Source organism: Notechis scutatus, chromosome 1 (assembly GCF_049901735.1).
Source record: "Notechis scutatus isolate UNSWTSFEM ecotype Mainland chromosome 1, rNotScu1.2, whole genome shotgun sequence".
Taxonomy (NCBI): Eukaryota; Metazoa; Chordata; class Lepidosauria; order Squamata; family Elapidae; genus Notechis; species Notechis scutatus.
In genome coordinates this window covers 208,440,837-208,463,007 of record NC_142009.1, presented here as the reverse complement: position 1 = coordinate 208,463,007, position 22,171 = coordinate 208,440,837, and the positions used below count along the sequence as shown (strand labels likewise).

At 36.9% G+C, this 22,171-nt stretch overlaps 1 protein-coding gene across 1 annotated transcript in view; it reads right to left on the bottom strand.

The window, feature by feature from the left end:
• The window catches only part of NXPH2 (neurexophilin 2), a 42,210-nt gene extending 35,292 nt beyond the window's left edge, over positions 1 to 6,918 (bottom strand). Inside the window, exon 1 of the mRNA XM_087950094.1 lies at positions 6,398 to 6,918. Within this exon, the coding sequence (XP_087806220.1) occupies positions 6,398 to 6,463 (66 nt within the window). The 5' untranslated portion in view covers positions 6,464 to 6,918. The remainder of the gene's footprint in view (positions 1 to 6,397) is intronic.
• Positions 6,919 to 22,171: the final 15,253 nt, after the last annotated feature.

Here is a 22,171-nt window from a genome sequence, read left to right as displayed (position 1 = left end):
GTATCCTGTTCTAAATACTGTAACTCCGTTTTTCACAATAACTTAATCATGCTTTTACATCCATTTATTTAATATTTGTATTAAAGAAAAACTTATGCTTGAACATTTTTCCTCAAATAATAACCAATCATCATTTTCTTTCATTCTTGCATCATCAAATAACCCAATGACATTTTCTGTATTCTATGAATTCATCCCTACCCATCCATTCTTATTATTTCATAAAGTTTCCCCCTAAATTGCATTAATGCAAAATCATGCAACATCCCCATTCCCTAAAAAAAAACAAAAAACCCACCACTTGTCTCCAATTTTTTATCATCACTCACTGGAGCTTAACATGCAATTATTACCACAATACAAATTTCTAGTTTCACACAGTACTGCAAAAGTCGGATATGCATTTTAGGCTTCTAGTCATAATTAAACTTACAGTTCCCTATGTACAGCATATAGATAGTCCTCATTCACTTAGTGACCATTTGAAGTTACAATGGCACTGAAAAAAGTGACTTATGACCATTTTTCACACTTATGATCACTGCAGCATCCCCATGGTCACGTGATTTACATTTGGATGCTTGACAACTGATTCACATTTATGACGGTTGCAGTGTCCCAGGTCATGTGATCACCTTTCGCAATCTTCTGACAAGCAAAGTCAGGTTCACTTAAGAACCGTGTTACTAATTTAACAATTGCAGTGATTCACTTAACAAATGGGGCAAGAAAAGTTGTAAAATGGGGCAAAGCTTACTTAATAAGTTTCTCACTTAGTAACATAAACATTGGGCTCAATTGCTATCATAAGTTGAGGACTACCTGTATTCATCAATTGCAATGAAGACAACGCCACCTCATATAGGTCTGTTAGATCCTTCCCCTTTTCCTTAGTTTCACCAAAAACGAACAAAAAAACCCCCACAAGTCTCATTTTCTTTCTTTCATTTCTTTTCCATATAGTCTTCCTGTTTTTCAAGTTGAAATCATTGGTGTGCCATAGAGAGGCAATGTGGGTGATGGTTAAGAAATTGGAACTAAGATTTACATTCTATGAATAAATAGTGTTTAGCTTATATTATGTGGCTTTATACTTTCTCACATATAGGCACTTCCACATCTTTAACCAGTTCGTAGTTTTTCACTTTTTCAGAAGTCTGTCTAAAGCAGTTTACACAAGGATGCCAGTTATATTGCAGGAAAAGTATGCTTTTCTTCCAATTTCCTTGACCCTAATTTCCCATATGTTTCTGGAGTTTTATTTTTTAAAAAAAATGCATTGTAGCCTGTCTGACATCTCCAGACATGCCTTGTTGCTCCCAGCCGTGACAAGAAGAAAAAGAGCTCCAAGTCCTAACTAACCCGTAATTTACAGATTTTACTATGTGTAGCATCCAGCTACAGAGCAGTAGTTGCTGCTGGTGCTGGCAAATATCAGTTTGATCATTTCTCTTCTGAAAGATTTGATTTGGTGGGTATTGGGAGAATTCATCAGTGTCTTCTTTTACCTGAGAGAATTCCTCCGGATAGCTAATGACACTGTAAATTATATTTTTGTGCAAGTTCTGACTTTATTCTAATTTGTAGGCAGCTCTCCCACCATCATCTCTGTCAAGGATTCTCTATATGGTACTATTTTTTTTTCCTTTTAGTAGTCAGGTTTTCTTTTTAATACTGTCAAGAGTAATAAAAGATACACTTTCCATCTCTCTTTTTTAGAGTGTTGACTTTTTTATTGTAAATAATGTATGGTTAACAAACATCTACATATCTGTCATAGTGGCATTAAATCAGTAAGGAGGAAAATTTAGGCCTACAAATGAAGATGTTAAACAGCAGTATTCACTTAGCATTGGCACAATGAGATTTGACTAAACCTGGGACCAAAAGAATGGGAAGTAGACTTCTTTCTATTATTTCTAAGGAAGAATGTTAGAAATCTTCTTTTTTGTAATCTGTTTGTCATTGTTAAAATATTTTAGCTCTTTCATACAAGACAAATACCAGTTTCCATTAGCACTAATAGCGCAATTCCTATCTGGTGATAACTGGGGAGGATAATTGCAGATTATTACAACATAGAAGTGCTGTGTACAGTCATGGAACAAGAAGAGATGGCAACAGACTAAGAGAATTGACTAGGAACAGAAAACTGCATTTTGAATTGTTGTACATACTAATTGTCAAATTCTATTTTAAATACACTTCCTTCTAATTCTTCACAATATCTTCATAATATTAATACCTCAGAAGTGCTTAATAACACAATTAAATATATTGTCCATATTTAGGTAACACTTTCTTCATATTCTATTTTAAAATGTTCTTGGTTAATACTGGGCCTATCTTTTGTACATGAGACATCTAAGTTTCCTTTTATAAAATGGTGTTTCTTGCATGAATGTATGCATATATTTGGGTATGGATAAAAAATACCTGAATAATAAAGCACCCTAAACTACATTTACAACAAGAAAACTAATTTTTTTAATCAATCTTGGGCATTTTAAATCAAAACTGAAACATAAATAGTTTTTAATTACAAAATATCAAATAAAATATAAATGAGACCAGTAAGTAGCATATTTACTATGTTAATGTTTACAAAGCCTCCTTTCCTTCCCATTATATAAAAGACTTAAGACAAAGAAAAGTGATACTTATTTCCAAATTACATTTACATCTTATAGAGATATCAGCAGTTCCATTCCATGAACTGCATAATTAAGAACATATAAGTTTCTTTTTCACAGCTTTATGAAATAAAGATTTTAAATGTGTTAGTGGTCCTACTTAACAGTATAATGAACTGTATTCATTGTAACTGTGTTGATATTCATTTTTTTAATAACAAAATATACTCTGAACAGAAAAATAAAAATTAGCATATAATGTTGTTCTTGCAATTTTTAGAAAACAGAAACCTTTATTTAAAGTTCATTTTGCAATATTAACTTTTCTGAAATATGCACTTGTATATTTTTTTTTATTTGTAAATACAATACGTAGGAAAATGGGATACTAGGAAAATAATGTGTTTTTATGAAAATGATAAACATGCTTGATTCAATTTCAACAGAACTGTAAAATGGGTCATAAAAATCTCCTTTATAAGACATTTTCCTCTCGATAGTGACTTCAGTTCTCTTGCTCCTGTGTTCTAGTTACTAACATGTCACTGAACAATTCGTTACAAGAGAAAATGTAATGACTATTAGATTTAAAAAATAGTAGTCACTGACATTAATTCTGGACAAACCTTCTCTTTCTGTCACTATTTAGGTAATATTTATTACTATTTATTGACATGACATGGTTTTAGCATATATTGACTACCATATTAGCTAATGGTGGTTTATATGAAAAAAAATACCTTTTGGTGGCTATTCACAGCATACAGGAAAAATGCAAGATGTACAATTTTATTTTTCCATTCAATTTGTAGCATATGTTTTACTATCTATTTTAAATATACCCTCTGTATTTTAGACACATCAACAACATAATATGATGTAGATTTCTTTAAAAGTTTCTTGTTTCTTCAGAATTAATTACTACCAGGGCTAATGTTTAGTAAGGGATCATAAGACTGCCATTTAATTATGGTAAAAAAAAATCAGGGTATGTTAAATCAGCAATCAGGATTCCAAATTTAAATAGAATGCACAAAATGGGATTTTGATTTGTTCTACTGACTATAAAATACTACATTAAATACTACATTCTTTAATTCTGCACTTGATGATTACTGATAGAAGTCTTAATCATATTTATAAAGTACATTTCAGTTTACTATTTAAATAGCATTTATTTCATTAAGATAATGCTGGTCAGCATGTGCAGGCTATTTTCTTATGTTTATATTTGCCAGTTTTCACAACATCTTTGAATACTGACAATATTTGGAAGATATTTAATCATAGAAAAATCTGAGGAAAAACAGTGCATTGTTTTAACAGAGTTGCCAAAATCCATGCAATATCTGACAATACAATATTTTCACTATATTCAAAGATATCTAATATATTTACTACAGCTAACTCATGGTAGAGTAGAACAACATAATCCTACATTCATTTACTTGAGACTAGATGTACAGAGTTTATTAGAACTTAATTCCTAAAGTGCACAAGAAAAGGATGCTCCTCAGTGAGATTCAAATTACCTAAACATAAAAATGAACGAGTTCTAATGAATAGTTTATACATAGTACCACCTGAAGACAGTTTTCTCTATTTTAGATGTTTTGATCCTTCAATGTACCACTCATATGCAAGGCAAAGGATGTAAAGCAGTAAAATATTACTGCTTCAATCATATGTGAAATAAAACCAATGCCCGCTAGAAATTTTAATCAGTCCCTAATGTATCCACTGGATTTTTTGCAGGGAAATTTCATTTTCCTGCTTCATTCACTATTTCCCATTCATATCCTTAACCACTGTGTGATGTTTAGCTGGAAACTATTCTAAGCCTTCACCCAGGTTTTATTGGTTTTTTTTTTTTTTTAAAGAAAACCACTGTGGAAGAAAGTATGTGCCTTATCTCAAGGCTGCAGCTTTCCATTTCATTGCTCTGATAAAACACCAAAGCAAAAGAAAGAAAAAGACTCACAATCTTACAAGACCAGCACAGTCTTAGAAAAGGATTAGAATTTGAAATAAGCTTTTTCAAAAACTAATCAATCAACTCCTACTGTAATATTAGAATCAGCTCTTAAGAAGGCTATTTAATCCCTTCAAGGTTTATTACATATTCCATTATTGACTACAGTAACACAAACTCCCATACACATACCATTTCAGGTTGCATACAGCTGGGATGAAAATAAAACTTTGCATCCTTGCTATGCGCAAGCAGTTAACATTTTTCTGAAATGGGACATTGATTCTTTTTAAAGCAAAATATTTAATTGCAATACAACTTTTTAATGCTTTTCTTTAGGAAAAAGGGGGTGGATATTTCAGTGCTTTTTCTTCTTTTGACTCAGTATGCCATATATTTAACATTAAAAGTTTTTTTTATTTGTTCTCTAAAGTATAATGCTACAGCCACCTTCAGGATTCTATACCTTAATTATAAAGTTTTTTTTCTCTTTATTTTAGACTACAATCTAAACCCTTTAGCCTGACTGGGTTATAAAAAAGTGGTTTACTTCCACCCAAACCTGTTTCCTAAAAACACTAAAAGCCAATTAAACTCAGTCACATCATTATAAATACACGTTGCACCTATTTGCATGAGTATCAATTATACAAGGATGCTTTAATATCCAAACAATTAACTAAAATCAAACAAAGTTCAAGTTTACAGTAAATCTTATATCAAAGGAAACAATATAGTGTCTATATCAGTTATTTCTAGGCTGAACTTTAAAAAGTCCAGCTGTCTTTAGCCCTTAAGATTCTTCTATTATAAAGTGGTTGTGTATATGAACACTTTTCAAAATTTTCCTTCATAATCACCAAATGCCTAGATTTTCTGTACTAGATATATCACCCCAGAGATCTCCTGTGTATTAAAGAGATGTCACTACAGATCATTCAGTCAAGAAAGAAACTAACTCCTATCAATCTGAGCATTGGGCAAAGAAAATCGCAAGTTCCTGCCCGGGAAACCATTACTTATCGAGATAATTGAAAAATAAAAAGTTGGTCATCTCCTATCCAAATTTCAAAATCCTGCCTCCAGTGACAGTAATTCAGTCTTGAATGCTCCTCCATTCTAAACCTTTAGACCCAACCTCGGACTGTATTCAGTGGACGGACAACGCAGGTGCTTCTCCGGGGCTCCCAGTGAAAAACGCGGAAGGGACCCCCGTTTTGTCTCCTTCAAAAGCCAGAGCTTCCCTCGGAGGAAAGGCGGCTAGGGCTACCCCCTGATTTCCCCTCACACGCAGCCTCAGGAATCACACCGCCCGGTTCCCGAACCGAAAAGGCCCGCTGTATTCAGAGACACCCTCTCCCCCCACCCCCAAATCCGGCTCAAGAACGGGCGGCTCCTCCATGGCCATCGAATAAAGTTTTCAGCCCCGGGCTCCCGCCACCCCGCCGAACCTCCCGGACCGGGCGAGCCCGGCTCCCTCGCGGCGAGGGGAAAAGGCGGGAGATCAGCAAGAGCCGGGCAGCCGCGAGACCTGTTCTCGGGGCAAAGCCCTCGCCTTTTAACACTCAACTACACCGGGTAGCAAAGTTTAACGCGGAACGCCTATAAACTCGCATCCAACGGCAAGGTAAAAGAAAGTAAAAGAGGCGACCGCAAAATCCGGACACCCCCCCCCCAACCCGCAAAATCCGGACGCCGTCGCTTCGCAGCCTCTGCAGATGCTGCCGAAACGAAGAGGGAAACGGGGGGGGGGAGGAAGAGGGGAGTCGCCCCCCGGGCAAAGTGGACTTACGAGCGGGAGGAAGAAACTCTGCGCCACCACAACCAGAGGGAAAGGCTGCCGCAGGTGCACCATCATCCTGGCTCCGGAGTCTTTTAAGAGAGGCGTCCTTTGCCTTGGCTGTGGCTCATCTCCACTTCGAAAGGCAGGGTGGAGAGCGCAGGGACATTCCACGACGACCGAGGACGACGCAGCAGCCTCCTGTTTTGCGCCCGCTTTCGGGAATCTGCCCCGCACACGCGCGCGCGCCCGCCCGCAAAGCGAGGAAAAGGCTTTGTGGGAGCGGACGAGCGAGCGACAAGCCGGGCGGCCCGGCCAGAAAAGAACACCGCGCACTCTCCCAAGCGACCGTTCTGTCGAACTCGCTCCTCCACCGCAGTCAGGCGGTGCTGGGGTGCGACTTTCTTTCGCGCTGGCGTCCCTGGAGAGGAGGGGTGGGTGGGTGAGCTGGCTGTCTGGCTGAGTGGGGAGCGGGAGGGAGGCAGAGCTAGGAAAGACGCGGCGTGCAGGTTGTCTGGATTATAAACGCGAAAGCTTGGGAAGATCCCCGTGGGGAGGCGGGCGAGGGCAGGAGGGAGGGAAAGGGAGTCGCGCGCAATGCCGCGGTGAGCGCCGGGCAGCTCCGTGGTCTCTCTTTTTCTCTCCCCTCCCTCCCTCCCTCTCTCTCTCTCTCTCTCTCTCTCTCTCTCGGAGAGGGAAGGAGAAGGTAGGTGGGAGGGTCGTTCGCCCTTGGCGGGAAAATGCGGCGAGGAACCACAACTGGGTCTGACTGGTCCATCTTCGGCGAATGCTTTGGAAGCGTGTGAGGAAGCTTTGCCCCCTGACTGTGGACTGCGCTCGGCAGCCTTCCCTGGGATGGGCGGACTCAAGACTTGAGAAAAGTGGCTCTGGGCACCTTGGAAATATAATTGAATTCCCTAGCTCAGTTTAAAGCAGAATTGCCTACCCTCAGGCGCTTCATTACTTTTTTTTTTTCCCAGTAGACGGTTAAGATGTACACATTCAAAGGACAGAAATGCACGGCAGAGTTTTAAGCCTGGACGTTTCAACGTCAAAGCTGAACGTGGCTCACAAGATTTGCTTTTGGTAACTCCGCACTTTCTTCATTTCAGCATTATTGCTGAGAGCAAGAATTGCTCCTAGAGTGAAACTATTAGGGGTCTGATGTTTTTGTACACCCCTTTGAGTCATGTGCAAAGAGTCTGGTAGACTGAAGTCTACTATATGGAGATTCTTGCCTTAAGGAGACAATAAGATAGCCTGTAGGCAAGTTACAATGTTGGGTGGGGGTGGGGGTGGGGGCAACCAACATCTTGTTTTCCCAATGGAGCCTCAAGATTAGATGCAGGAAGCAACTACTACCGTTGTTGATCAATACTCGAGACACACCCATCATTGTGGGTTTTGCAAAATTAAGCATAGGACCTGTTGGCCCTTTTCAATAAAGTATGACTGCCTCCTTGAACAAGGACATACTGGTCATGCATAATCAATCTTTTCTCTTTTAGAATGTAGTACACAACCCGTGACCCATGTTCGTTTCAGAGGTATTTCTTTACCTAAACAAGGAAACAGAATGACCATGACTCTTCCTGTTGGCTTTCCTACTGTGGGAAGCTGGCAGTGAACATCAGAAATGTTCCTTTCTGTTTCCCTCTCTTCATCCCCCCCTTTTCTTCCTTCCTCTTCCTCCCCCCCCTCCTCCCCTTCCCTCCCCTTCACTTCCCAGCATGCAGGTAAATGGCTGCTGCTAGGTGGGAGAAAGAGTGAAGGAAGTGTCAAGTAGGCAATGAGGACTGAGTGCAGAGGGACTGGGCCATATCTCCATTGACGTTCTTCCTGCAAGCTTCCTTGAGACAAAGACTTTGCCGGTGAGAAGGTGGCAGGAAGTGTAGGAAAATCAGCAATTACATCAGTTCCTTCCTAGTTTCTTATTGACTTATGGGAAGCTACCATAGAATGTTGAAAATGAGGATCATATCACTGCTTCCTGAGGCACTGTGGAAGTGACACTGAACAATAGCAGCAGAGTGAGCTAAAATAGCAAAAAAAAAAAAAAAATCCCCACATTTCATTTCCTCAAGCCTAATGGACATTCTATAAGGTACCTTGAGGTACCTTTTATTGGCAAAGCTTTGCTCGACAAGGCAGCATTTTTCCCAGTTGAAAGTTGCAAAGCATCAAAAAGACACAAGAATTTTAATAGTATACAGGTAACTGCAAGGAGTGGCCATTGTGGCTTTTCCTGTGTCTCTTCAAATGTCTTTTCCTCCTTCCTTAAGGCCAAGGTCATAGGAATTATTGGCCACAGAGCGAAGAGAGAAAAACTCATTCTTGGTGCAGTATATCCATTGAAGTCATTTGAAGTTATTTGAAGTCAGAAAACATTGTAATTATTATTTAAAACACATTCTTTCCGTCACCTGCTGCTCCTCGGCTCTATTTGATATCAGTGTGTGCTGCTGAGACATCTCTCAGAAAGTGCTGCTCATGTTGGCATGACATGTGAAAATATAAAGGATTATACTGGTAATGCTGTACAGAATGACTGTTTTCCTTAAGAAAAGGATTAAAGCTTCATGCATTGCATGCCTCTGACAAATCTATTAAATACATTGGGACTTATTTCTCAGAGAATATGGAAGGAAAAGATTTCTATATAATAAATATGTCCCATTTTGCTGTTTTGGGTGTGGGAATGAGTTAGGGTTAATATCCAATCTAATACATTTTCTATTTTGGTCCTATTACCAAAATAGAAAACGTATCATTTATTATCCCCTATGCACAAGATACTCCATATGTAAGGAGTAGTGTCAGATAATGAGGTTGTGTGTGTTTCAAGACTTTTATGTGCCTTTTTATAGCAGGTTGTTTCCCTGCCTCATACTACCTGTGAGCAACCCAGGGAGGCAGAAAAATATAAAGTGCTAAGATCATATATAACTAGAAATGGAAAAGGTGGTTTAAATGGAACACTTTGTCCTTCTAATTTTCTCAGCGTCTCTTGTAGAATTTGGACTCGCTCTGACTTAACTCAGCAAGGCCTCTTGGACCATGCTGTGGGATATATTATTACAACGAGAGTTAACGCTATTGTAGGAAGAATCCTTCTCCAGAATCCAAAACAGCATAGCTTATTTTAACTATCATGTTAACTTTGTTTTTGACAGCTATGTTATGGGTTTGATGCAAATGGACCAGAGGTGGTATTCAGCAGGTTCTGACCAGTTCTGGAGAACCGGTAGCGGAAAATTTGAGTAGTTCAGAGAACTGGCAAATACCGCCTATGACTGGCTCCGCCCCCATCTATTCTCCACCTTCATCTGCCTCCCGAGTCCCAGCTGATCAGCTGGGTCTTCTTTTGTTGTCCTGCACAGGAGAACAGAGCTGGAAAGCAGGTTAGTGGGGCGGAGAGAGAATTGAGATTTTATAGTATCCTTCCCCTGCCATGCCCATCAAGCCACATACGTAATGAAATGGACATACGTATACATGTCTCAGTTCTCAAAGAAAGAAAACCTGATTGCTATAAGAGCTGATGAAATAGAACAGACTGGCCAGACAAGTTTACCTTAGCAAGTTCCATTTTATTAATAGATCATAAAAGAGCGTGGCTTTTTTTTCTTTCCATCTTTTCTTTTCAAGGATGTGTTAGACAGCAATTTTTATAATAACACACCGTCTGTCATTTTGGAGAAGTGAGACAGACTGTATTACCATAGCACTGTCACATAGAGAACCTTTATAACACTTCCAAAGTTGTTAATTCTTATTTATTCAGAGACTCAAGTTACATGGAAACAAATGCTAATGAAATAAACAAATACAATAAACAATTGCTATTGTTCATGCTTTCTGAATTAAAAGCATCATTCATACATTTTACATATGCTTACCTATCCAATTCAAAATTTATTTGGCCAGACCAGGTTTGCGCTCCAGACAAATTGAGGTAGATCATGTCAATCATGCCCATTCTCTTGTTTGGTGAGATAACTGCAAAGTACAACTGTTTCCATCCATTTTTCTAACGTCCAGCATAGTTTGATGGGTTGTGACTTTTCCACTCATCTAGTTAACATGGAAACTTTGTCTTGTTCTGAGAACCACTGTGTTGTTTTAAGAACAATGTCTTGTGTAGTCTTAGACAAGTCTTCATTCTGGCATTTTTAGACAGGATAAGCTGAAATCTTCTAAAATAAGTTCTTATACCACGATGGACTCATGTTGGATGGGACTTGTGTTTTCCATTTTTTATACATTCCACTGTAGTTTAATGATTAAGATAGTAGACTTGGATCAAAGAGTTCCGAATTTAAATCCTTCTCAAGTTACTGGATTATGTTGGAACGCTCACTTGCATCCCAACCTATCTCATAAAGATAGGTTGGATAAATGTTGGATAAATTTCACGGGAGATTTCCATGAAAGCCATCTTGAAGAAAGGTGAGAAACAGATCTAATGAATTGCATTAATAACTTCACATATATTGTACTTAGATGTAGGTATGTTTGAAACGGACAGTTGGAAATAAATATAGAAGCTATCAAAAGTCAGGTCCTATAGAAAATTTATTAAATAATTTTCCTTAAATGTTAATGGCTTGCTATTTTCCTCTAAATATTTCCTTAAGAAAACATACTGTGATTATCCTACAGTGACTATATATCCTGTATATAATAAACTACAAATTAATATTAGTAGCAATATGAGGACAGTTTGTGTTCAATTGCTTTTTATATAACTTCTAATAAATGCTAATCAATAACAAAAATACCAAATTTATTTAAGTATTAAGAAAGTGGACAGGATACATGGGTTCTTGAGTTCTACTCTATGTTTTAGATTTAATCAGGAGATGGATTTGAATTCAAGTCATGGTGATTGTTTTCTTTGAAGGACAGAATATTTCTGCTTCCTCTAGAGGAAGTGATGGTTCATCCTCTCTTCAAGAAATTAGTACTAAATTCAAAAGCTTTGGATACTTTTTTCCCAGTCTCCAACTTTCTCTTTTTAGGAAAGCTTGTTGGGAAAGTCATAGACTTGCAGTTCCAAAAGCTCCTTGAGGAATCTGGATTTCTCTCAGTCACATTCTGTATGCAGCTTTGAGGCAGCATTGATTGCACTTGATAATGGGCTGTATCCATCCTGACCCCACTTGATTATTCGATGGCCTTCATTACACTTAGTTATGATATCCTTCTGAATTGGTAGAGATTTAGGAGTGGCAGGCATGGTTTTTTCAGTGGCTCTCCTTCCTCCAAGGCTGGTTCCAGTGTATAATTCTCTCCTTCTGCATTTTTATAAACTTATAAGTTGCTTCCTTCATTCTGGATCATAAAGCTTAATGTAGTAGTAGAAATGATCAAACTATAGCAAATCTATGTCTACATTGAATATACATGCTTATATGAGCTTTACTAAACCAGGACTAATTGCCATCTGATATTTACTTGTGGAAGAATCAGAAAATGAGGTTGTGAATTTTGTAATTTCTGTTAGAAATGTACATTTTCCATCTACCTGTCCACCTTCTCTGTGCTGATTGTGTTCATTTGTAAATACTACAAGTGACAGAAATACTCTATTGACTTCATTCAAAAGGAAAGCCCAAGGCATGCACCACTCACTGAAAACCTATTATAGAATTTCCACATTATAAAAAGTATAACATTTATAGGAGTATAAATATTTATCAAGTAGCTTTTATAAAATGGTAGGTGATAAAATGAGGTTTATTTGATCAGAAGAGACCTAACCTTGTCTACAATTTATTTGTTCAGTATTTAGCTGGATAAAAACTTCACTTAACTAAGCAGTGTACAAACAGAAACTATAGGCTATAAATTATTTTTTAATTGCATCTACAAAGCTCTTATTGCTTAACCATAAAATGTTTGTATCAAGAGTTACCAGAGGTGGGGTTCCCCCCCCCCCAATTTTCTATTATGCAGGTTATTCAGTGATTTCTTGCATCTTCTCATCTATTATTCCTTGTCTTACCAGATTTTGTTCACGGTTTAACTCTTTTTCTTATAAGTAAAAGTTCAATTGATTATTTACCTGCATTCTGAGTTGAATTATTTATCACAGAAGATACAATTTATATCAGAATCTGGTTTGTTTCATTTTGTTTTTGCAGAAAGTATCTTACTTTCTCCTCATTGCTCTTATATTTGTTGAATGTCAATCTAGTTCTTCAATTAGAATGTAATCTTTTCTACATTTAATCCACATCTAGCAGAATCATTTTTATAAATGTATAAGGAATCTGAACTTAAACCAGTATTTTGTGCCCTTCTTCCACAGTTATCCTTTTAAATCCAGAACTTAGAGTGGATTAAGTTGCCAGTGCATGCAGTCAATTTATGCTGTCTCACAGAAGTGCTGAAATTGTTCTAAACATAGCATTTATCATTTACAATTTATTCTTTTCAACAATTCATTTCTATGACCCCTTTTTAATGTCTAAAGGACTTAATAGCTTTCTATTCCTTGCATAAATAGGGAGAAGTAACAGAGGAGTAACATAAAATGTTTATGCAAGGAAATGTATCATGATCCTTTGGACAAGAGAATTAAAATGGAACTAGATTACACAAGAGTTATTTCTATCTGGAGAGGTGTTTATAAGAATGTTCATAAAACAATGAGGAAAGGCATTCCTTGAACAGAATCTTTAAAAACAAAGAAATCTGTAAGTTTCCATTGCAGTACAATAGTCAAAGGATATAGTGATTTCTATCCTAAGTACAGAACCCTGATTTTCTCAGATCTGATGGTGCCAGGTGCAAAGTTGGTGCCAGATTTGGGTCAACAGATTTCAGAAAAGGTTGGACTTGGACTGTTTGTGGGAACATAACAACTCTGAGCTGATAATGGACTTAATTCTATCATTCTAAGCCTGTTCTTCTACAAATGGCTACATTACAAAATTACAGTTGTATAGATTTCCTTATAAGGAGAAATACTAGTGTGTGGCTTAGTTTGTACAAAAGAATGTGCATTGCTATTATAGAACGTGCTGTTTTATAATTAACATGTAAAACCTAATAACCCTTTCAGAATGGACCAAAATTATGTATAAACAAATGGCACTATATGGTTAGTCACTTGCTTCTTGAAAATTCATTTATGTATTTGCTATATGAACTTTTCTAATAGCCTTTAAATATTTTCATGCATTATTAATCAAATAACCATAAGAGGAATTAAATCATGGAAACAATTCTCAACAATTGTACAAAGGAAAATATAAAATCATTAGCAGAATTAAAACTAATTATCATTTAATGAGAAATAAATCCTATTGTAGCCACTTCCTTAGGATCAGAATAGATCCTAAGGAAATGAACACAATATTGTAGACACAACATTGAAACTTAAACCTTTGCAAAATTCTCTTGAAAAAGTATTCCACAAAAAGTGGAGAAAAGATACCTATTGTCTGACTTAACAATTACCAAAACAGAGATCACTGTAGGCTATTTCTACTTGGGTATCAGCACTGTAAAATAGACTGGCCTAAGAAATAGACACCCTATAGACATAAGGCTATTTTATTAGAACAGCTATAGGAACAGAATCTTGCAAGTCTGAAAGTGCTTCCCTGCTTCTTTCTTTCATTTCCATGTGAATGGTGGGGGAAACTGTGAACCATTTTGTAAACCACTGGGTTGAAGCCTCATTTATCTGATCATTACCCTTGGCAACAGATTTTTTTCTCTTTCCTTCAGGGCTATCCTCCATTCACACTTCCCCAGGAAAGTGTGCCAATCTAAACAGGTAAATTTTGATTTATCAGGAGGTGATATCTGTGTCCTGGTAAATCCTTTGGAGACTATAGTTGAATTCTTTTGTAAAGACACTAAAAATATTTGGAACAAGAGGGGAATCTTCCAAACTACTTGTATAAAGAAGTGAAAATTAATTCATGAGTACCATATTTTAGAATTAGCTATTCAAATAAAAAGGAAGCACTTAATCAGAAAACTTACCTCAAAGAGTATTACATAAGCAGGATTGCAAGATGCAAGACCAACTTATCTAGAACTTATAGACCTCCTCAGTTTAAATGTCTGGAATTTATTAAGCTATCATTACTAAGAATTGATAAATTGATTATGTACCACTAAGACATATCATGCATATCATTTCCAGGATGATTTGTCTCCAACTTAAAGTTTGGGACTTCTAATGGTGCACCCAACATCTGTTCTGGAAGTCTTTTTCTTCTCTTTCCCAATACTATGGACTTCACAAGAGAGCCATATTACCTTCTTTAATTATTGTATCTAAAATATAGTATTATTGAGCCTAGTTATTTGTGCCTTGAATGAGAACTCTGAATTAATTGCTCAATGATCCATTAGTTTGCTTTACTTTCCATAGGACTCTCAAAAGTCTTCCCTGATACCAAAGTTCAAAAGCTTTGGTCCTGCTTTTTCAAAGACCAACTCTTTCCCATGAAGTATAACTTCACTAAAGAGTATGGTTAAAATTATTACATTTTGGTTTTTAAAATCTGACTAAGCAAAGAATTGTACTTTATGGAAGTTAATTTAAAATATTAATTATGTAATGTGTGGAAAATAAAAGCATACAGTTTACAGTTGTAAAAAAACAAGAATAAGAAGAACAAACCATTTGGAAAGGAAGGCCAATAAGGTAGAGAAGCACATAAAGTAATCCAGGTACCTGTAAAAGTAATATATTATTTTCAGAAATCTCCGTATAGGTGTAGATACTTGTTGAGGTAATTCCCCGTTAGGAGAATGAGCGCATACAGGGAGAAGTATAGAGAGTAGTGCTGGAATAATACACACAGAGCACACAGATACACTGTACAGTAAATGTAGGTTTTTACTTCCAGAAAGGTTTAAGCAAAGTTCAAAATAAGCAGTCCAAAGTCATTCACAAGTTAAATCAGTCAGTTTTCAATCCAGGGATAATCCAAATATCAAATTCCAGTGTCAAAAACAGTTCAGTATCAGACTTACATTAAATCCAGTAATATCAGTCAATTAGAAGAAAATGGAGCAACGGCAATACTTTCCAACAGAAGGAAATAGAGACGGAGACACACTCTCTTCTGAGATTAAGACTAAACAACCCAGGTTTCTGGCTCCATCTTATGGCTGTTTGAGAAACCACACCCAATTGCATGCTCTTGCATTCCCTTAAAGATATAGTACTAAAATGTTTATCCTGGTTTATATATTTCTAACCCAAATACCTGTTAGGTGACTTATATTCCTAACAATACTGACTTCCATTTAGGAAATTGGCAGAATGTATACCTCTGAAAGTGTGGAAACAATGCTGAGAATGGAATCAGGATTGGATGAGGTACTCAATATAGTGGCGCTTTTGCAGGAGAAAGGATGGAAGAAGAAGCAGGATAGAAGAATGTGGTTAAAAGTCTGAAATTCACATTGTCTTAAAATTTAAAGGAAAACTTTTTAAAATGTTATACACATATACTAATATGTCACTAGAGAAATTGTCCAGGTTGTATAAAGATACGTTTAATTACGGTTGGAAATATGAAAAACATTAAGGGACATTTTTATAGTGCATGGTAGATTTGTGCAAAAGTGGATACTGGGTACAAATGTGCATGTTGGTGCAGAGTTTTAAAAATTAATTTTCAGATGAAACTGGAACTTTTCCTATTAGGACCTATGGATAATAAGAAATACTCATGGAATACTGATTTTATATCATAACTGCAGTGAGATATATGATTTGTTGTATGGTAGTTAAGACTTCTCCATCCTTGTGATTTCTGGGTGGCTTACAGCCATCTAAATATACATAAATACATACATACATACATACTGTACATACATACATACATATTAAAACCTTCAGCATTAAGAATTAAACATTACAATTAATCAAAACGAGATAAAAGGGACCCGTCAGATGCAATAAATCAGGAACCAAGGCGGTTCAAATGAATGCAGGATTATTGCATTCTAATAAGAATCTGAACTACTAATGGTCAAAGTAAATTGGACAACAAAATTCAAGGTGGGCTGGACTTAGATCTCTTGGGTATGAAGGGACTCAAAACTGATGATGAACTTGACCCATTCCTTGGGCTCAGACTGGACATCTCCTACAGGACCAATACAAAGACAGGATTGAGATTGGATATTCTCCTAATTTTAGGACAATTGACAGAACTAGACTTTTAGGCCCTTTCAGAAGTCCAAGAAAGTGGGGACAGATCTCACCTCAAGGGACATGATGTTCCAAAGGGCAGAAGCCATAGTACAAAGGGGTCCTCTCATGGGATCCTCAGCATTGGCTGATGGGGTCCTTCTGCTGGAGCAAGTAAGGCGGTCCAATCCCATTCAGATGAGACAGTTTCTCAGGCAATCTAGATCTATGTCATAAAGGCCTTCCAAAGTTACATGTATAATAAAGCAATGCAATACAACAATAAAAATGTTACAATATGATGTTTATATAGATGTTTAAATATCAAATGAGTTCCACTATCTAAAACATTTTTGCTAGCATGTGACAACTCAAAATATGACCATATGAAGACATAATAGTCTATAAATAAATAAGGGCAAGGGGAGATTAGCTAGATCCAAATCCAAAGCTAAATAGCATCAATAGAATGGCATGAATAGCAATAGACCTATTAAGACTAAAGTGTAGCTATCACATGGTATCCTGCTGCATTAGACCATTATTACAAAAATGTAAGATTCAGATATGCTGTGAGAAAATTAGGTATGTAGCTGTTGATACATGAGATGATACTTAAAAGAAATTATCCTTGACCCATAATAATAAATGTTAGCTTCATTTTGATAGAGGAATTGAGTGGTTTTTTCATATATATTGCAAATTACTAGCAAAGTGTTTATGAATCTTGTCAATAGAGGACAATAGAAAAATGTAAAACATATCCAGAAACAACCACAGCAGTAGATTTGTGAGTCCAAGATGACCGATGAACACCTTCAATTATAGTGTGGTATAATAGTCAGTCCACTTTTCATCTCGTCATATGAATAAGAAATAATAGAGATTTTCTATGGCACTTTGAGCTCTTTGGATGAATGGGGAATACAAATCCAATAACAGGCTCTGTGGTTTTGTCCCCCCCCCCCCATTAAAATGTGACCTACACCTTAAAATAATTCATCTCCCCACCCATCCACTTTCAACAATAAAGTATCCTATGGCCCTTTTGTAAACGAAGCTATTTTCACGTAACCTTGTGTGTATTATGCCCACCTCATCAGATGGTTACAGAAAAACCCTCAGATATTTTATAAGTAGGTAGAGTCAGAGTTGGATGCTATGAGAGTCAGGAAAAAAAAAATCCCAAAATGGGCTAGGCAGTGATTTGTTTTACAAACTGCTGAGAGTTCAATGCCATTTTGAAATATTATAAATCCATTATTGCATGCGTACCTTCTGAAGAGGGAAATTTGTTTAAATAAATGATAGCACAGGGAAGAGAAATGAAGGAGAAAAGGTGAAGTATAGGATAAAATAACCATTAGGGAGAACTAAATTGAATTGAATTATTTTGCAAAACAATGTGACAAAGTGTCCTGGTCTCTTTGATCCGTGAGAATCAGTGTTAAAGTATTGTTTAATAATAGTTATGGTTAATGTTGTTAAATATTAATTGATTAAATAGTTGTTCATTCCCCAGAATCTCTTTCATGTGAGATGGGTGGCTATACAAATATAAAACATAAATAAATGCATAAATATATTGCTTTATGTTCCTTCCCCGCACTTCCTCTTTCTCTCCCTTTCCTGCTCCCCTCCCTCTCCCCTCCCTTTTCTTCCCCTCCACTTTCTTCCCTTCTCCTCTCCCCTCCTCCTCCTCCTCTTCTCCTCCTCTTTCTCCCTCCCCTCTCCCCTCCTACTTCCTCTCCCTCCCTCCCCTCTCCTCCTCAGTCTCCCTCTTCTCCCTCTCCCCTCCCCTCCCACTTCCCCTCTCTCCCCCTCTCCTCTCCTGCCAGTTCCACATTATACTGTAGGAATTTGAAATGTTCTCCACTGGTAGAGAATAAAATAGAATAGAATACTTTATTGGCCAAGTGTGATTGGACACACAAGGAATTTGTCTTGGTGTAAATACTCTCAGTATACATAAAAGAAAAGATACATTCGTTAAGAGTCGAGAATCATAATGTACAACACTTAATGATAGTCATAGGGTACAATCAGCAATCAAATCATACTAGGAAACAGTCAATATAAATTGTAAGGATACAAGCGACAAAATTACAATCATACAGTCACAAGTGGGAGGGAATGGCTGATAAGGAGTGATGAGAAGATTAACAGTGATAGTAATGCAGACTTTGTAATAGTTGAACAGTGTTGAGGGAATTATTTGTTTAGCAGAGTGATGGCTTTCGGGAAAAAACTGTCCTTGTGTCGAGTTGTTCTGGTGCTCAGTCTTTATAGCATCACTTTGAGGGAAGGAGTTGAAACACTTTATGTCTGGGATGTGAGGGTCTGTAAATATTTTCACAGTCCTCTTTTTGACTTGTGCAGTATACAGGCCCTTGATTGAAGGCAGGTGGGTAGTAATTGTTTTTTCTGCAGTCCTAATTATCCTCTGAAGTCTGTGTCTGTCCTTTTGGGTTGCAGAACCAAACCAGACAGTTATAGAGGTGCAGATGATAGACTCAATAATTCCTCTGTAGAACTGTATCAGCAATTCCTGGGGCAGTTTGAGCTTTCTGAGTTGGCGCAGAAATAACATTCTTTGTTGTGCTTTTTTGATAACGTTTTTGATGTTAGGTGTCCATTTTAGATCATGTGATATAGTAGAACCTAGAAATCTGAAGGTCTCTACTGTTGCTACTGTGTTGTCTAGTATTGTAAGAGGTGGTAGTATGGGAGGGTTTTTCCTAAAGTCTACCACCATTTCTACGGTTTTGAGTGTGTTCAGTTCCAGATTGTTCCGGTTACACCACGAGGCAAGTTGTAGAACCTCCTGTCTGTATGCAGATTCATCGTTGTCTCGAATGAGGCCAATCACTGTTGTGTCATCAGCAAACTTCAGTATTTTAACAGATGGATCGTTTGAGATGCAGTCATTGGTATATAGGGAGAAGAGAAGTGGAGAAAGCACACAGCCTTGGGGAACCCCTGTGCTGATTGTACACGTATCGGATGTGATTCCACCTAGCTTCACCTGCTGCTTCCTGTCTGTTAGAGTGTATTATCATTTTTAATGGCTCATGATTTGCAGCTTTTTATTTCTCTGTGTGGCTTTAAAATGGCAACATCCCAGCAGAACTTTAAAATGACTTTCCCCTCCCATTCCTAGGTTTCACTTGGAAGTCCAAAAGACATCCCAGCTTGGAGGAGGCAACAGGAAACCAAGAAAACTAATGTGGTAATGTGGTTACGACACAAATCTTTCCAAAACAGGAATCAGAGTGTATTGTGACATTTTTTTCCTCAATCTTGTTCCTTCTTATTCAGACTCTAATTATCAGTTATCAAGTTTGGGGCTCTATTGAGAGATTATGGTGTTGGTGTTCCTCAGTTAGTGACCACTTGTTTGGTGACCATTCAAAGTTACAACAGCACTAAAGAGGAAACTGATGGCCACTCCTCAAAGTTGTAGCCCATATGCATGGTGATCAGGATTCAGGTACTTTGCAATTACAAGCTCACAATTACAATATTGCAGTGTCCTATGGCCATATGATCTCCATATGCAAGCTTCACTGCTAGTTTCTGACAACTAAAGTCAGGGGCAGCTGGCAGGAAGTCACAAATTGTGGTCATGTGACATTGTGTGTAATGACCATATGCAAATTCAGTGATGGGATTCAATTTTTTTTACTACTGGTTCTGTGGGCGTGGCTTGGTGGGAGTGGCAGGGGAAGGATACTGTAAAATCTTCAGTCAGAGGTGGGATTTGCTGGTTCTTAGGACTACTCAAAATTTCCACTACCGGTTCTCCAGAACTGGTCAGAACCTGCTGAATACCAGCTCTGTGCAAATTCATGTAACAACTGTAACTAGAATTGCCAGACCTGCTGTTGTGGGTTGGTGCAGTCGGGTGATTTTTCAATTTATGATTGTGTCGCTTAACACCTGAGTTGCTCATCCCAACTGCAGTCATTAACTGAGGATTACCTCTACTTTGTGTGTGTGTGTGTGTGTGTGTGTGTGTGTTATGTGTAGTCTTAATACTATGATACATTATCTAAACTTTTCCTCTGAATTGTCAGATTTAACTTGTTGCAATTTTGTATATTAATTGAATCTATAATGAATGAAATAATCTATTTCAGCAGTAATAGAAAAAAGTGACTGTAAAATCATATAAGGTAAATGTGATAATGTGTTCCTTTTACCAGAACAATTTACAATAACATTCTGTCCTTAGTTTTGCTAAGAACAAATAACTGTGACTGATAGAAATCTAACTGCAAATGAACAGTACGCAATTCCTTCACCTGCTATATACAAATAGCTTGAGTGCTATCTACTGCCCAAGAGAAGAATTGCATGGTATAGAGCAAAAACTGCCAGCTTATTATTGATAAATTGTTGCTTCCATAACAGCAGGCAGGATTTATAGCATATTATGCAATTAGAAAGGAAATGTATTCAGGCTAAAAAGAGGCCAGGCATTTATTTGGAAAATCTTTTTAAAATGTACTTTTTTATGCTGAACCTAGTTTGAATTCCAATCATTGATTTTTTATTTTTTTTTAGGAAAAAAGATGAGATTTAGGGTTATGAATAAAAAAAAGTATTTAACAAACCCAATTATTTTTAGTTTAAACAAAATTAAATTTGCCATACTAGATATCAATATTTAGATTTAAAATCACACTTTCAAAGATTAACTTTAGACTTTCAAAGTACATGTAAAATTCTTTTAAGATTTATCTCTCATAGTGTTGTAAGATGTTAATTGTGCAGTACTATAAATTTTTAATAATTTTACCTCAAATACATATCCACTCTGTATAAAGACATCCTTTCCCCATCAACTGCTATTAAAAGACACAAAACAACACTGAAATGCAATTTATTCCATTTAGAGATTGTATATTTTATCTGCAAAGTGCAACACGTGAATATTATTTTGTGCTACTGAAAAGTACTCTAGTCCAGGAATAGCCAGTCATTTAGGGAAATCCGACTTTGGACAATGTTATTTCTTTATTTTGACAGGTAGATGTCTTGAGAACCTTTGAGATATCACCAAAGGTTTGTGATTTTCAGAGGTTTAGCCTCAATTTTTGAATATGTTTTCATTGTTAATTTGATTTATATATTGCTGTGCTGTCCATAGCATGCATGCATTTATATTTTATTAGATTTTTATCTTGCCTTATTTTAATTCATTAAACAAATCCAATGTCACCTCCTTCCTCTTATTTTCCCAACAACACCTCAACAACCCTGTGAGATGGCTTGGACTTAGAGAGAGTGACTGGCCCAAAGACACCCAGCTGGCTTTCATGACTAAGTTGGGACTGTAATTCACAATCTCCTAATTTCTAGACCGACACCTTGTGAAAACCTTTGACCCCATTCCTTCTAAGATTGCAGGTAAAATATGTGATTTTTGTACATGTAGGAGCTGCGAAAATGATTTGGAGCGTATACATCAATTTCAATTTTTTGTATCAGCAGGTATTCAATATTGAAACATATTGAAATATATAAGTAGGAGAAAAATACATACATGGACAGAGGGACTGATGGGAAACCCAAAATAGTTCAGTGAACACTATTCTATATTAATTGACTAT